Here is a 17,280-nt window from a genome sequence, read left to right on the forward strand (position 1 = left end):
GTCTACCTGATACGCTACAGGAAAGGATGTCCCGAGGCATGATACATTGGGGAGGCCATGCAGACACTACGACAACGGATGAATGAACACCGCTCGACAATCACCAGGCAAGAGAATTCTCTTCCTGTTGGGGAACACTTCAGCGGTCACGGGCATTCGGCCTCTGATATTCGGGTAAGCATTCTCCAAGGCGGCCTTCATGACACACAACACAGAGTCGCTGAGCAGAGACTGATCGCCAAGTTCTGCACACGAGGACGGCCTCAACCGGGATCTTGGGTTCATGTCACACTATCTGTAACCCCCACGACTTGCCTGGGCTTGCAAAATCTCACTAACTATCCTGGCTGGAGATAATACACATCTCTTTAACCTGTGCTTAACCCTCTCTCCACTCACATTGTCTGTACCTTTAAGACTTGATTACCTGTGAAGACTCGCATTCCGGCCATTATTTTGTAGATTGAGTTTGTGTCTTAATATGCCCTGTTTGTGAAGAGAACTCCCACTCACCTGGTGAAGGGGCAGCACTCCGAAAGCTAGTAAGAACAAAAGAACATAAGAAATAGGAGCAGGAGTAGGCCATCTAGCCCCTCGAGCCTGCCCCGCCATTCAATAAGATCATGGCTGATCTGAAGTGGATCAGTTCCACTTACCCGCCTGATCCCTATGACCCCTAATTCCCTTACCGATCAGGAATCCATCTATCCGTGATTTAAACATATTCAACGAGGTAGCCTCCACCACTTCAGTGGGCAGAGAATTCCAGAGATAGTGGCTTGTGCTACCAAATAAACCTGTTGGACTTTAACCTGGTGTTGTGAGACTTCTTACTGTGTATTATTGACCCATTTAATCACATTTTAATTTGATGCTTTACGTTTCCTTTCCGCATTGTCTTTTGTTTCAGGCGGTTCCCCTCCTTTTAGGGAGCTGCCCTTTTTGAGTTGTCTCTAAATTAGTTTGATTTCGTTTATTTGGTTGAACAAAAAGATATCCCTGATTGCTCGTGCTTGAAGTAGAATGGTGTCCATCAAACTACATAATCAGATTCCAGCATCTGCAGTAATTTCCTTTTCAACTATATAATCATTTGTCTCTCCCTAAACTTGCCTATGGTCCTTTGCACTGTGGCTAATTAGTGGTGCTCACATCCTATGAATAAATACAATTGAGATGCCCCTTAAGTGGGGGCCAATGCAGGTCAGGGAGACATGGGGTGGTGGGTGAATGGGTGCTAAGTGCACAAAAGAAAGCCATTCATCCCAAAATTTGACCTGCACTCTCCTTTTTAAACTGTATTTCAAAATATTCACTTCTGAAAGATGCATTGAACACTCCCTGTTGCAGACCATTCTATCAGCCACCAATTCTCTACTTTGAGCATCTGGAATGGAATGGAGAATCCGAGTGAAGATATAATCGAGATCACCCAACGTGGATCACTTCTATTTCCAAACTCTTGCCACATCTCGAGGAAAAGTGGAGTTACCAGGAGAGGGCGCGAATGTGGAACACCAGGAACATCAACAAACTGCAATACAGAGGAAATAAAATAAGATAAAGCGTAACAAACCCAACAAGTGGAGAGACAGGAAAAAAAGGTATATAAATCAAAGCAACAATAACAAAAGAAAAACTTTGAAGAATAAACTCAAGGCACAAGTCCTGTTGACGGAGAGAGGGAGGGGGCTAGGTCACGTGACAAGACAATTTTTTTTTCTTAACCTATAAAACTAAATTAAATTCTTAAACTGACGGCATATTTCGACAGTTTATCGCCGATTTATCGACTTTGATGAGGTAAGGCAGATGTTTTAACGGGCGGAGAGCTTTAAAAATCGACGGGTTTATTGGGGCTCGGCCGATGACGTTGGGCCGAGGGGGGGGGAGACGCCATATTGGAATCGGGCAGACAAAAAAAGCGAATAAACATAAGGCGAATCGGGGAGAAATCGCCACCATCGCGGGTTTGTTTACCGATATTTTTTCCTTAACTCTTTTGTCAGCGCGTCAGGGGCAAGGATGTCTTTTTATTTTTGGAAATGGTCGCTCAGCGGTTCTTATTTATGAAGCTGCGTAGGAAGTTGATGATTTTCTTTCCTCTCCTTCCGTTGGCCGTTGCTTTGCTGCAAGGCCCGAAAGTCTCTTGTCTTTGGCCTCTTTTATATTTCGTTTAAAACGGGTTTACCCGTCTCTTTAAAATCCGCCTTTTGAGTTAAATCGTTTCTCTTTTTTTCCGGAGTTTTTTTTCCGCGAATTTATGTTTAGCTTATTTCCAATATCTTTTTAAAATTGCGTTTTAATTTCTGATGAGTGAGTGGCGAATTATTTTCCTATGTGTGTGAATATTTTGTGGGGAAATGTTTGTTGTTTTTAAAAAAAATTTTTTTTGCGGGGTGACAGGCGGTAGGAGGAGGCCAGAGTTTTTAATGTGCGAATTGGTGTAAATATTGACCCATTCTCCCCCCCCCGTTCCCACTCAGTCTGCTAGTTGATAAAAGTCTCTCAATGTGTTTTATTTTAAATCAGGCGAATGGAGCTTTTGTTTACTCTCCAGCTACATTTTCTGATCTAGTTCTGCTTATGTCACTGCAATGTGACAGATGGTGTTGGGCCTTTAGGGATTTTATTTAAAATGCCCCCCACCCCCCAATTATTTCGGAGAAGGGATGAGAAATTTTGGTAAAATAGTTTGTGAATACTGATACTTCAATTCCAGCTTTTTTTTTTAAAAGTAAAAGTGATTAAATTGCATTTGCAATTCCGCCTCAGTGGCTGTTGGAAGAAAATCCTTGCAGTTGAAGTGTTTATGCTTGTACAATTTTTGTTTAAAGGAAGTTAAATTATATTTAAAGTGGTTTACTGCATGTTATTGGAGTTTGTCTTAATGCACAGTTTTGATTGATGTAATCGATATTTGTATAGTTTAATGTAGACTGTGTAGATTGAGGAATTTTCAATTTAAATGTCAAAACTTTAACATAAAACATACCCCCCCAAACCCAACATGCTTCTCAGAAGCTTGATAAAACAAAATGTGACCCTGAGCCATGTTGGGACAGGTGATTCGGCAAAAAGAGGTATCTTAAATAAACAAAGTGAGGTGGAGAGATTTGAGCGTGAAATCCAGAGCTAGTCACAAAATTGAACTTGAGTCTTTTTGATTTATCCCCCTCTGTTTTTCATAAGGTATTAATTTATAAAGGGGGGCAGTTCAAGAGGCAGATCTGAAGTAATCTTTTACTGCAATCCCTTTTACATTGTAAATGTATTTTGGCAGGTTGATATGTAGTTGAGATGTCGTATAGGCTATTAATTTTAAGGTTGCTTAATTTGAATAGTCAATTATTGCTGAATCCAAACTATAGGATTTTGGAGGCAGAAATGTGTATTTTCTGTTCTATATTAGCTCTGTTTAGGGTAGGTTGCTTAGCTTTGTCCTTAATTGGCAGTTATTAGCTACTTTTCAATTGGAGCAGGCTAATATACAGGTTTTAATAACCTGTCCAACACAAGTGGTATACCCAATAATGTGACTTGGACCAGTAATATTAAGTGGGCTGGCAATTTGCGTACCAGGAAGCTGTCAAAATGGTCTGTTCAGTCCAACTAGTCTGTGCTGGTGTTTATGCTCTGTTCAAGTCTCCTCCCATCATGCCTTCTACAAATTTATTGTTATCCTCTATTTCCTTCTCCTCCAAAAGCTTGTATAGCTTCTCCTTTAAATATATCTATGATATTTGCTTCAACCACTCCCTGTCGTAGTGAGTTTTGCGTTCACATCACTCTTTGGGGTAGAGGATTCTTCTGAATTCGCTAATGATTTCTTGGGTACTATCTAGTTGTGCTCTTCCCCGCAAGTGGGAGCATTTAGATTTTAATTACCTCTGCCTTTGCTTTGAGAAAACAGACCCAGCCTCTTCATCCTTTCTTGATGTGTATACCCATGCATTGTCTGTACACACATGAGTAAGGTACCAAGGCTGCCAATGCCCCAGCATCTCTATGCAGCCTCTTAGTCGCTTGGGTTCAATGATTGCTTTTATTCGTTTGCAGGATCTAGGTGTCATTGGCTTGGCCAGCATTTATTGCCAACCCCTAATTTGCCCTTGAGAAGGTAATGATGAGCTGCATTATTGTAGCAGTTCATGTGGTATTAATACACCTATAGTGCTGATAAGAAAGGAGTTCCAGTATTTTAACTCTGACAATGAAGGAATGACGATATAGTTCCAAGTCAGGATGCTTCCATTCCGTGATGGATTTTGAGATGGCTGGGTCCAGTGTGTGATCTGCCATCTCTGCTGCATGTGATTCTTGCAGAGTTAGCTAGATGAGTTGTTTGGAGTTTTGTGCACTCACTCTGACGCCTCAGCTTTGGTCCTGTATGTTCCTGACAGTCTCTCGCTGTGTCCACCACCTTCCTGAATGAACCTTCTCGCTTTTGGTCAGTCACAAGCCATAATCTCCCATGAGTTGATAGGAATGTTTGACCTATTCAGGGCTGCTTGGATGACATCCTTTAAAGTGTTTCCACTGTCCTCCTGGAGGTCTCATGCTGTGACTAAGTTCTAAGTTGTGTAGTTGCTTTGAGTGTTTGGTGTCAGGTATACAAGTGCCATGTCCTGCCCAGTGGAGTTTGTTTTGAATGGGCCTTAATGCTGGGCATGCTAGCTTGAGAGGATAGTGCTGTTGGACTGACTTTTTACTGGATTAGGAGGATCCTGCTAAGGATCCACTAGTGGTACTTCTCCAGTGCTTTGAAGTACTTGCTGTAGGTTCGTCCAAGTCTCTGAAGCATATTAGAGAACAGACAGAGAAACAATTATTACAGTGCAGAAAGAGGTCATTTGGCCCATCGTGTTTGCCTAGGCATCACGTCTGCTTGGGTTTGAAACCTGGTCCTTAAATATGCTCTTTCAGTTGACTGACTTATAAAAGACGAGGTGCACTTAAAATGGAGAGGTGAAAGATCCTTTTCTTAATTCTCACAGCTTGGTTCATCTTGATCTATTTTGATCTTGAGTCTTTCATAATGATTGCATAGCTTGTTAAGGCTAACAGTACAGTTATACTACGTTTTTGGCCTTGTAATGTGAAAGAAAAATCACTTGGTAGTAGTGATGTACAATTAGCCACATTGCAGGAACAGGCCCCAATCTGCATACAATGGTGTGAACACTCTTCAGGGATATACACATTTTGCTTTGGCTTGATGCTGTGTGCAGTTTGAAAACAAAATGCTTAATATTTACATTCTTGAGTACGTTATAAACTGGAGATTTAAAGTGATAAATGCTGTTGCCAATTCAGCCTGTATACCCAAAGCATTGCAAATTTACACACTGAGCAAAGCTCTGAACTGTGTGCAAGAGTTGGCCCTCTAGGCAGTTTTTCCTTTTGTATTAGAAGGGCTAGTGGGCTGGTTTTATGATTTTAAAAAGTGCGTTGAGCACAGTGTTACATAAGTCAGTTCAGTCACAATGGGTACTGTGAAAATAAATTGAGATGCAACCAATCAACCTTTGTTGACCAGACACATGCGACTTAAAAGTCACAGGATCATATTTGAGATGTTTTAGTGAGATACAGATATCAGCAGTCTGATCATTGATGGAGCAATACATAGTCGATGCCTTAGAGCGACTGCAGAAGAGTTTTAGAATGGTGCCAAAGAGGAGGGACTTCAGCTATGTAGTGCGATTGGAGAAGCTGTGATAGAGCAGGGAAGATTTAAGAGATGTTCAGAATATATTGATCTATATAATCTATATATTGATCTATAGTTCCATATTTTCCTTTGTCAAATTATACTTGGGTAAATATGATTTTTTTTTAGACAGGAGTTCATTCTATTGAAGATGCATTTTTTTAATTTATTGACCATTTACTTGTCAGTTGGTGGTTTGAATCCATCTTTGTCAAAGGGAGGTCATGTTAGAATTGTTTGAGGATGTAACGAAGAAGTTGGACAAAGGAGAGCTAGTGGACATGATTTATTTGGATTTCCAGAAAGCCTTTGACAAGGTGTCTTACTAAATAAGCTAAGAGCCAATGGTGTTAGAGGCAAGGTACTGGCATGCATAGAAGATTGGCTGACAAACAGAAGGTCGAGAGTGAGGATAAAGGGGTCCTTTTCAGGATGGCAACTGGTGATTAGTGGTGTTCCACAGGGGTCAGTGTTGGACTTTTCACTATATACATTAATGATCTGGAAGATGGAACTGAGGGCATGGTGGTTAATTTCCAGACAATACAAAGATATGTAGAGTGACAGGTAGGGTTGAGGAAGTGGTGAGGCTGCAGAATGACTTGGACAGGCTAGGAGAGTGGGCAAAGAAGTGGCAGATGGAATACGGTGTGGGAAAGTGTGAGGTTACGCACTTTGGTAGCAAGAGTAGCGGCGTAGACTATTTTCTAAATGGGGGAAAAGCTTCGGAAATTTGAAGCACAAAGGGACTTTGGAGTCCTGGTTCAGGACTCTAAGTTAACATGCAGGTTCAGTTGGGAAGGCAAATCCAATGTTGGCATTAATTTCTAGAGGGCTAGAATATAAGAGCAGGGATGTACTGTTGAGGCTGTATGAGGCTTTGGTTAGACCCTGTTTGGAATATTGAAGCGGGGGGGCCTTGTCCACAGGAGGTTCACAAGAATGAAAGGTTTGTCATTTGAGGAGTCTGGGTCTATACTCGGAGTTTAGAAGGATGAGGGGGATCTGATTGATTGATTGAAACTTACAGAATACTGAGAGGCCTAGATAGAGTGGCCATGGAGAGGATGATTCCACTAATGGGAGAGACTAGACCTCGAGGGCACAACCTCAGAGTGAAGGGACACTCCTTTAAAACTAAGGTGAGGAGGAATTTCTTCAGCTAGAGGGTGGTGAATCTGGAACTCTGCCACAGGGGGCTGTGGAGGCCAGGTCATTGAGTGTCTTTAAGACAGAGGTTCTTGACCAACAAGGGGATCAAGGGTTACAGGGAGAAGGCAGGAGAATGGGGATGAGAATCATATCAACCATGATAGAATGGCAGAGCAGACTCGATGGGCCAAATGGCCTAATTCTGCTCCCCTATCTGATGATGGATCTGCTTCCCAGAAATTTATTATTTTGACGTCTGTTCCACAGCTGAGTTGAATAGTGCTGAGAAAGGACTGTGAAATTAGAATTACAACACTAAACAAATCAGTCTTGTACTTCCAAATTATTATCAAGGCTTAAAACCTGTGACCAGCCTGATTTTATACTTTCCTATAGGTGCTTTTTTTCTTTCTGCCATTTTAACTACAGTAGAAATGTTAAATTTGCCTTAACTTTAAGTTTATTTTTATGTCGACTTTCCTTAAAAAACTAAAATATATTGACTCTATTTTAATATTTAGATGAAGGAAAATCTTGTATTCATATAACACCTTTCGTGACTACTAGATCTTTCGAAGTACTTTTGAAATGCAGTCACCAAGGTCAATTCTAAAACCAAGCTAGTCAGAATTATTGAGTGATGTCTTATACAGCCTCCCTTCTGAGTTCAGAAAATCCCTTAAGGTTATATTCTAAATGAAATGACAGATTCCTTTCTCAACAGTTTGGACCAGTTTTGTCAGTAATGGGGTCTCGTTTGGCTTTGAAATCATGGGAGATTCCAACAACTGATTGTGATTTGACACGGAAAAATTCTGTATGTGGAGCTGAAATAAATTTCTTGCCCTAGTGGAGTTGCAATGTAGTACTGCTTTCACTTGATTGTGAGAAAGCACAATAACTTGGTTGCATTCTCTTTGATGTATTTTTGGTAAATGTTAATTTCTGGTTTACATATTCGCCCTTCTAGAGGTTTGGGAGGGAGGTGTCTCACAGTGAGAAATCAGTAATGATTTTAGAGGCAAATATTAACCACTTTGCCAAAAAATCCATATTTGGTATCTTGTCATTACTTTGCAATGTAATCGTTTTTAAGAATGACAATGTATTTTTTCTGGTCTCTTGTTCCCAAAGGTAGGCTTCCCTGAAGTTGAATCCAGGAAACCCATGGAAAATAAGATGTGGTCAACAGATGACTTATTTATTGGTTCTTTTGTCCTGACTGCTGAAGGCACATGATGATTTGTGTTTATATAATATCTAATGTAATACAATGTCCCAAAGTGTTTCATAGGAGCATTATCAGACAAGATTTGACACCAAACCACATAAGAAGATATTCGGGTATATGATCAGAGGTAGGTTTTAAGAAAGAGAAAAGAGGTATAGTAGCTCAGAGTGGGATGGGGGTGGGTGTGAATTCCAGTTCTTGGGGCCATGACAGCTGAGGGTACAGTCATCAGTGGTGGAGTGATTTAAAATTAGTTGCTTGAGGCCAGAACTTGAGAAGGACAGATATTTTGAGAATGTAGGACTGGAGGAGGTCAGAGATGCGGAGGCCATGGAGGGATTTAAAACAATAAGTACTTTAAAATGTTTCAAATCAGTGTGTTGTTTAATTGGGATTTGATGTAAATCAGGAAGCCAAGGTGAAACATGAGGTGGGATTTGGTGGAAGTTAGGGCACAGGCAGCAGCAACTTGGATGATCTCCCGTTTACCAAGGGTAGAATGTGTGAGGCTAGACGGGTGTGTTGAAGTACTAAGTTTCAAGATAACAAAGGCATGGGTGAGAGTTGCAGCAGCAGATGCAACTGAGGAAGAGGTGGTGTTGGGTAATCTTATGAAGGTGGAAATTAGTGGTCTTGGAGAAAAGTCTGTCTCAACCGTGAGATAGAGGGATGGATTTTTTTTTAGCAAGGCCCAAAGGCGATAACTTTGACTTAATATTTTTAGTTAGAAATTTTGCTCATCCTGTTTTAGATGTCTGCTAAGCAGTCTGATAATTTTGAAGTAATGGAGGAGTTGAGAGGTGGTGATGAGGTACAGTGATAGCAGTTTGCATGTGGGGAAACCTGACATTCCTTTCAGTTGCTGTTGAGGGATGGATGATGAGAGTTGGGTGTCCAAGGATCGATCCTTTAGGTGCACTAGAGATATCCAGACAGGAGGAGAATAGGATTATCTAGTTACAACTGGATTAAACTAGATGCTTGAAGGGTCAATCTTTTGGGTGATGACAGCAGATTTGCAGGAGAATATAATAGTACCTGAGGGAGAAATTGGGTGGTCAGTATTTTAGTGGGTATAGGGTCAAGGGAGCAGGAGATGCATGCATCTCATGGGCAAGATGAGCTGAAGAGTGGACCTGAAGGGTGATTGAGAAATTAGACAACATCGTGGGCCGAAGGGCCTGTTCTGTGCTGTACTGTTCTATGTTCTATGTCTCAACACGTTAAAGTCCAACAGTTATATTTGGTATCACGAGTTTTTGGAGCACTGCTCCCTCACCAGGTGAGTCAATTAGCGAACAGTGCTAGGGCTGGGGGGGGTGGTTGGTTGGACTGGAGAAGGATGTGGAATGGCAGAGGCAGGTAATCAATTGCCTTGATCTTGGTGACAAAGAAGCCTAGGAGTTCTCATTTGGAGGTGAGGGAGTCGGGGCGAGTTGTTTAAGATGTTGGGAGGTTACCTTTGCAGTCCAGAATGATTCTGCGTAATGAACTGTTTTGGGGCAGTTTATGGGGCTTTGTGGTCTAGCCAGATTTTGGTGGTGAATGGCCAAATTGGTTGTCTGCTAGATCTATTCAAGTCTGAGAGTCGAGATGAGGACAGATCTAGGAAGATGGGGATGGTGAGAATGTTTGGTGTTAATGGGGATTATGGCAGCAAAGGGAGAGGAATGTGAGATATGTCATGTTTTTGATTTTTAATGAATAGTCAGAGGAAAAATAGCCCTGCTAATTAAATGTGGAACTGTTCTGTGCATGAAATCCAAAACTATTTAATGGTGTTTGCATTGTGTTTTGTGTGAAGTGACCAGCAGTGCAGAATTTGCACTTGTTATCTGAAATTGTGGAGTTGCCCAAAATATGTAACACTCATTCCCCAATGTGGCCGTTCTGACTTTAAAACCTTACTGTTTTTATTTATTGTCCTTGTACTGAGTGGTCATTTCTAGGGCAGCGTAAGAGTCAACTACGTTGCTGTGGATCTGGAGTTGCATGTAGGCCAGACCAGGTAAGGAGGCAGATTTCCCTCACTAAAGGACATTAGTGAACCAGATGGATTTGTACACCAATTGGCAATGGTTTCATGGGAATTAAAAGTCTAATGATGACGCAAGTTTTCTGGAATCCGGATTTCGCCATCTGCCGTGGTGAGATTCAAACCTGGGTCCCCTGAGGCTCTAAATTATTGTCAAGATAAAAATGCCAGTGTGCCACTGCCCCCCTGTAAACAAGTATATTGGAAATGTTGAACCGTGCAACTTTACTAACGACCCTCCTAGTTTAAAAGTAAGCTTTTTTTATTTAGACAGCAGTCACTAGTCTGAACCTTGGTTGCCAAAGCGAATGGGGGAAAATACTAATCCAGTGATGTAGGTTTCAGAACCAGCATTTAAACCTATTTTTAAAAATGCTTTTTATTGTATTACAGGTGGAAGTGAATACGCACAAGACCTTTATGGAAAAGGATTTATGTGAAAAGTATTGTCTAATAAGCATCAGTGCAAGTGACTGCTTGACTTTTTAAAAGACTCGTACGAGTGCTTGCCTTGATTGCAACAGAGGACTCGTATATATTGAGCAGACTTTATCATCTCTTCATTTGAAGAGGTTTAAACTATTACAGTTTCTTTATGAACCTTGGGCTGTAAACTGAAACTGCATATATACATATATAAATACAATGACCACAGCCAGGACGGAAAATCCCGTTATTATGGGTTTGTCTACTCAGAATGGGCAGTTGAGAGGCCCACTGAAACCCAGTGCAGGCCCGGGAGGGGTGCCGTCACCACAAGTCTCTCAGACCAACCAACAGCTACAGCAGCTAAAGAATGCCAGCACACTTAATGGCACTCAGCAGCAAGCACATACAACCAGCAGTACTATTAAGTAAGTATCTTTTAACTTATTGTGTTCCGATTTGCGAAATAAGCTTGCCAATTCTGCTTTTTTGTTTTAAACTTAAGTTTCATCTGGAACTAGGCTCCTGATTTACTGAATTTTGGGATGTCTGCTATAGCACCAAATATGCCTATTGTGCCAGTTATGATCTTGGAATGTCCCAATGAAGTACTAACTACTGTAATCTAGGGACGCCTGGCATCTAATTTGTCGTAGTAAGAAGTTTAACAACACCAGGTAATTTGTCCACAGCAAGGTCCCTCAAATATTAGTGAAACAATGATGTGATGTATTTTGGTGTTATAGGTTGAGGCATAAATAATGGCTCGGACACCAAGGAGAACTTCCCTGCTCTTTGTTGAAATAATGCCCTGGGATCTTTTACAACCACCTGAGATGGTAGACAAGACCTCAGTTTAAAGTTTCAGCTGAAAGACTTTGCAGCGCTTGAGTGGCATTTAAATCCACAATCTTCTGACTCTTGAGCTCCCGCTGACATCTCAATTCTGCTGTTTTATGTGACAGGCTGCACTATTTAATTGGAAATTTTATCTGGGTCTTCATTGCAGATGTCATTTATAAAGAAGTCTAAACAATGCTAACTAACATTTTGGCTTGCTAAAACTGCTGAAATTTTTAAATTTTATTATTGTCACAAGTAGGCTTACATTAACAATGCAATGAAGTTACTGTGAAAATCGTCTAGTCGCCACACTCTGGCGCTTGTTCAGGTACACTGAGGGAGAATGTTAGCATGGTCAATGCACCTAACCAACACGTCTTTCGGACTGTGGGAGGGAACTGGAGTACCCGGAGGAAACCCACGCAGACACAAGGGAAGGTTCAAATTCTGCACAGACAGCGACCAAAGCTGGGAATTGAACCCAGATCCCTGCACTGTGAAGCAGCAGTGTTAGCCACTATGTCATTGTGTCTTGAGATAAATTAATACTGAGTCAGCCCATTACATGTTTTAGTGATCAGTCAGTTCATTTACATGTTTCACCTTTTTAAAACAAAAGTGTATATTTATAAAGATGTCAATTGATCTTGGTTCTTTCCATCTAGTATTTTTGAGGAGTGAATGAACTTTATTTTAAAAATACATACAAAAAAGAATGTTTTAAAATACATGTGTTGAGGAGTGTACATATTACAGAGGAGGAGGTGCTGGAAGTCTTAAAGCGCATCAAGGTAGATAAATTCTCAGGACCTGAAGTGTATTCCAGGATGTTGTGGGAGGCTAGGGAGGAAATTGCAGGTCCCCTAGCAGAGATACTTGAATCAACAGGTGAGGTGCCTGAAGATTGGAGGGTAGCAAATGTTGTGCCTTTGTTTAAGAAGGGCTGCAGGGAAAAGCCTGGAAACTACAGACCGGTGAGTCTGATGTCTGTAGTGGGTAAGTTGTTAAGCATTCTGAGACAGGATCTACAGGCATTTAGAGAGGCAAGGACTGATTAGGAACAGTCAGGATGGCTTTGTTAGTGGAAAATCATGTCTCATGAATTTAAGTGTTTTGAAGGGGTAGCCAAGAAGGTAGATGCAGTGCAGTTGATGTTGTCTACATGGCAGGTGGTTGCACAAGGTTCAATATCACAGGATCCAGGGTGAGGTAGCCAATTGGATACAAAATTGGCTTGGCGAAAGAGGGTGGTTGTAGAGGTTTTTCAAACTGGAGGCCTGTGACCAGCAGTGTGCCTCAGGGATTTGGATGAGAATTTATGGGGCACGGTTAGTAAGTTTGCAGATGATACCAAGATTGGTGGCATAATGGACAGTGAAGAAGGTTATCTAGAATTGCAATGGGATCTTGATCAATTCAGCCAGTGGGCCGATGAATGGCAGATGGAGTTTAATTTAAATAAATGTGAGGTGATGCATTTTGATAGATCGAATCAGGGCAGGACCTACTCAGTTAATGGTAGGGTGTTGGGGTGAGATGTAGAACAGATCTAGGAGTACAGGTTCATCGCTCCTTGAAAGTGGAGTCGCAGGTGGACAGAGTGGTGAAGAAGGCATTCAGCATGCTTGGTTTCATTGGTCAGAACATTGAGTACAGGAGTTGGGACGTCTTGTTGAAGTTGTACAAGACATTGCTAAGGCCACACTTGGAATACTGTGTACAGTTCTGGTCACTATTATAGAAAGGATATTCTTAAACTAGAAAGAGTGCAGAAAAGATTAACTAGGATGCTACTGGGACTTGATGATTGAAAGGCTGGATAGACTGGGATTTTTTTCCCTGGAGCATAGGAGGCTTGGGGTGATCTTTATAGCGGTCTATAAAATAATGAGGCTACCATACTATAAAGAGGGGCATAGATAAGGTGGTCAACATCTTTTCCCAAAAGTAGGGGAGTCTAAAACTAGAGGGCGTAGGTTTAAGGGGAGAGATACGAAAGGGTCCAGAGGGACAACCACGGAGGGTGGTGAGTGTCCAAAATGAGCTGCCAGAGGCAGTAGTCGAGGTGTGTACAATTTTGTCTTTTGAAAAGCATTAACAATTACATGGGTAAGATGGGTATAGTGGGATATGGGCCAAATGTGGGCAATTGGGACTAGCTTAATGGTATAAACTGGGCGGCATGGACAGGTTGGGCCGAAGGGCCTGTTTCCATGCTGTAAATCTCTGACTCAGGATTAGAAACATAGAAAAACTACAGCACAAAACAGGCCCTTCGGCCCCACAAGTTGTGCCGAACATATCCCTACCTTTTAGGCCTACCTATAACCCCCCCATCCTATTAAGTCCCATGTACTCAATAGGGTCTTTTAAGAGACTCCTGGATGAGTTTGCCTCCACCACCACTGATGGCAGCCGATTCCACTCGTCCACCACCCTCTGTGTGAAAAACTTCCCCCTAACATTTCCCCTGTACCTACCTCCCAGCACCTTAAACCTGTGCCCTCTCGTAGCAGCCATTTCCACCCTGGGAAAAAGCCTCTTGAGAGTCCACCCGATCTATGCCTCTCAACATCTTATATACCTCTATTAGGTCTCCTCTCATCCTACGTCTCTCCAAGGAGAAAAGACCGAGCTCCCTCAGCCTATCCTCATAAGGCATGCCACTCAATCCAGGCAACATCCTTGTAAATCTCCTCTGCACCCTTTCAATCTTTTCCACATCCTTCCTGTAATGAGGCGACCAGAACTGAGCACAGTACTCCAAGTGGGGTCTGACGAGGGTCTTATATAGCTGCATCATTATCCCCGGACTCCTAAACTCGATCCCTCGATTGATAAAGGCCAGCACACTATATGCCTTCTTAACCACCTCCTCCACCTGCGGGGCCGATTTCAGAGTCCTATGGACCCGGACCCCAAGGTCCTTCTGATCCTCTACAGTACTAAGAGTCTTTCCCTTTATATTGTACTCCTTCATCCCATTTGACCTGCCAAACTGGACCACTACGCATTTATCTGGGTTGAAGTCCATCTGCCACTTGTCCGCCCAGTCTTGCATCCTATCTGTCCCTCTGTAACTTCTGACATCCCTCCAGACTATCCACAACCCCACCAACCTTCGTGTCGTTGGCAAACTTACCAACCCATCCCTCCACTTCCTCATCCAGGTCATTTATGAAAATGACAAACAGCAAGGGTCCCAGAACAGATCCCTGGGGCACACCACTGGTGACTGACCTCCATTTAGAAAAAGACCCATCTATACCCACTCTCTGCCTCCTTTGGGCAAGCCAGTTCTGGATCCACAGGGCAGCAGCCCCTTGGATCCCATGCCCCCTCACTTTTTCTAGAAGCCTCGCATGGGGGACCTTATCGAACGCCTTGCTAAAATCCATATAAACCACATCTACCGCTTTCCCTTCGTCAATGTGTTTAGTCACATTTTCGAAGAACTCCACCTGGCTCATAAGGCACGATCTGCCTTTGACAAAGCCGTGCTGAGTATTCTTGAGCATACTAAACCTCTCTAAATGCTCATAAATCTTGTCCCTCAGGATCTTCTCCATCAGCTTACCAACCACTGAGGTTAGACTCACCGGTCGGTAATTTCCTGGGGTATCCCTATTCCCCTTCTTGAAAATAGGAACCACATCCGCAATCCCCCAATCCTCCGGCACCTCTCCTGTCTCCATCGACGACGCAAAGATCATCGCCAGAGGCTCTGCAATCTCTTCCCTCGCCTCCCACAGTAACCTGGGGTACATCCCATCTGGACCCGGAGACTTATCTATCTTGATGCCATTCAAAGATTCCAGCACAACCTCTTTGTTAAAGTCCACATACTCGATCTTTTCAGTCCACCACAAGCCCGCAGTACATCCACCCAGGTCCTTCTCCTCTGTGAAAACCGAGGCAAAATACTCATTAAGCACCTCTGCCATTTCTACTGGTTCCGTACAGATTTTCCCGCCTTCACCTTTTATAGGCCCTATTCCTTCACGTCTCATCCTTTTACTCTTCACGTATTTATAGAATGCCTTAGGGTTTTCCTTAATCCTACCTGCCAAGGCCTTCTCGTGACCCCTTCTGGCTCTCCTAATTTCCTTCTTTAGCCCCTTCCTACAAGCTGTATACTCATCTAGATCCCTATCTTCGCCAAGCTCTCTGAACCTTTTGTACGCTTTCCTTTTCTTCTCGACTAGGTCCCGCACAGCTTTCGTGCACCATGGTTCCTTTAACCTACCAACTCCTCCCTGTCTGCTCGGAATGTTGTCCTGTAGAACCCTAGACAGACATTCCTTGACAAACTGCCACCTCTCTTCAGTACATTTCCCCGAGAATACCTCCTTCCAATTTACTCCTCTAATTTGCTGCCTTATGTCTTCATATTTCCCCATACTCCATATAAACGCTTTCCTAGCTTGCCTGATTATTTCCTTTTTGCTTGCATTGGAAAAAGAGAGGGAGTTATGATCGCTATCCCCAAGATGCTCTCCCACGGAGAGATCTGACACCTGTCCAGGTTCATTGGTCAGTATCAGATCAAGTACAGCCTCTCCTCTTGTAGGCTTGTCCACAATTCTAACTACCTACTTAATCATATCTGTCCCATTTTGCACCCTGAGCTGTGCTGTTCTGGATAAGCAAAAACACTGAGCCACAACTCCAGGGAACTCCTCTCTGGCATCCAGGAAAGTTCCTGAAGTTTGTGGTAACTCAAATCTAATTGCAGCTCAGCTGCAGTTTTCTTCCATAACTGGAGATGACTTCCTTTCTCTACAACTTGTCCTGCTGTTGTTCTGAAGAACCTCAAGGAATTTGTGCTTGACACCTGCCTAGTCTATCTGTTCAGGGATCATATTTACCTTGAAAATACTTTGTACCATCTAATCTAACTCTTCCACCTCAGTATTTTATAAACATGCCCGCAGTCCTACCATTTCAGTCAATTTCCAGTGACCTGTCCACAGGATAAATTTAGTCCTTTACTTTATATGCTTGCATTTCTGTGATTAAAAATATACATGGTTCCTTGATCCTGTCCATGAGCAATAAGACTGAATATTTTGGTTCCCTCTCCTGTATTCTATCCAGCCGCCATTGTCCTATATGAGTAACAGAACTGAATGTACCAGTGATCTTGTAGAGAGAATACAGCAAGACCTATAGTTTTAAAGTGGCATTGTTGAACGTTGGACATCCTCAATAATTTATCACCTATGACTTTCCCTCCTGTCTGTTGATCTGTAAATGTTAGTGGGCACTTGGAGGAATGTTGTTCATGACCTGACCTTTGTCACAATCCTGGACAAGTTAGGGACCGGTAATCATTTTGTTAACACAGACTAAATTTGAAATCCAAGATATTTTCCAAGAGAAAACCACAAGATTCCACAGCTCAAAGAATTTGAGAGTCAACCAAGCAATCAGCCAGTACTATATCTTTTTATATTTAAAAAAATGCGTGGATGCTATAGATCTGAACCAAAAATCAAGTATTGGAAAAACTCAGTCGGTCCGGCAGTGTCTCTGGAGAGAGAAACGGAGTTAATATTTCGAGTCCAATCTTCAGAACAATCTGTTTTCTACTCTAATATGAATTACAGACAAAATGGTTGACCACAAACTGCACATTAAATGGCAGACAGCACCAAGACACATTCCACCTAAATATCAGTGATTACTGTGAGCCACATACACGTTCTATTAAACTATTCCCCATTAGGGATTTTGGTTCCTCTCCTTCAAAGAGCTAGCCTGATCTCTAGCCGACTGAAGTTCTACCTTGCCCAAGATCCATGGATATAAACCTCACCAAAGGCATAATATTCCAATCCAGCTGCATGGCCATTCAAACAACTACTTCTGAGACTGTGT

The 17,280-nt window shown here is 42.3% G+C and overlaps 1 protein-coding gene across 3 annotated transcripts in view; it reads left to right on the forward strand.

Annotated features, from left to right (window-relative positions):
• Positions 1 to 1,466: 1,466 nt before the first annotated feature.
• Positions 1,467 to 17,280, forward strand: part of ddx6 (DEAD (Asp-Glu-Ala-Asp) box helicase 6) — a 38,276-nt gene continuing 22,462 nt past the window's right edge. The window contains exons 1-3 of one of the 3 annotated variants that reach the window (XM_078199107.1): positions 1,467 to 1,604; positions 8,000 to 8,223; positions 10,525 to 10,985. In XM_078199107.1, coding sequence (XP_078055233.1) covers positions 10,777 to 10,985 — 209 coding nt within the window. In that variant the 5' untranslated portion in view covers positions 1,467 to 1,604; positions 8,000 to 8,223; positions 10,525 to 10,776. Of the gene's footprint in view, positions 1,605 to 1,875; positions 1,971 to 7,999; positions 8,224 to 10,524; positions 10,986 to 17,280 lie in introns of those variants that run through there. The other 2 variants (XM_078199106.1, XM_078199108.1) reach the window with 2 other exon arrangements.

The sequence above is a fragment of the Mustelus asterias genome, chromosome 27 (genome assembly GCF_964213995.1).
Source record: "Mustelus asterias chromosome 27, sMusAst1.hap1.1, whole genome shotgun sequence".
Taxonomy (NCBI): Eukaryota; Metazoa; Chordata; class Chondrichthyes; order Carcharhiniformes; family Triakidae; genus Mustelus; species Mustelus asterias.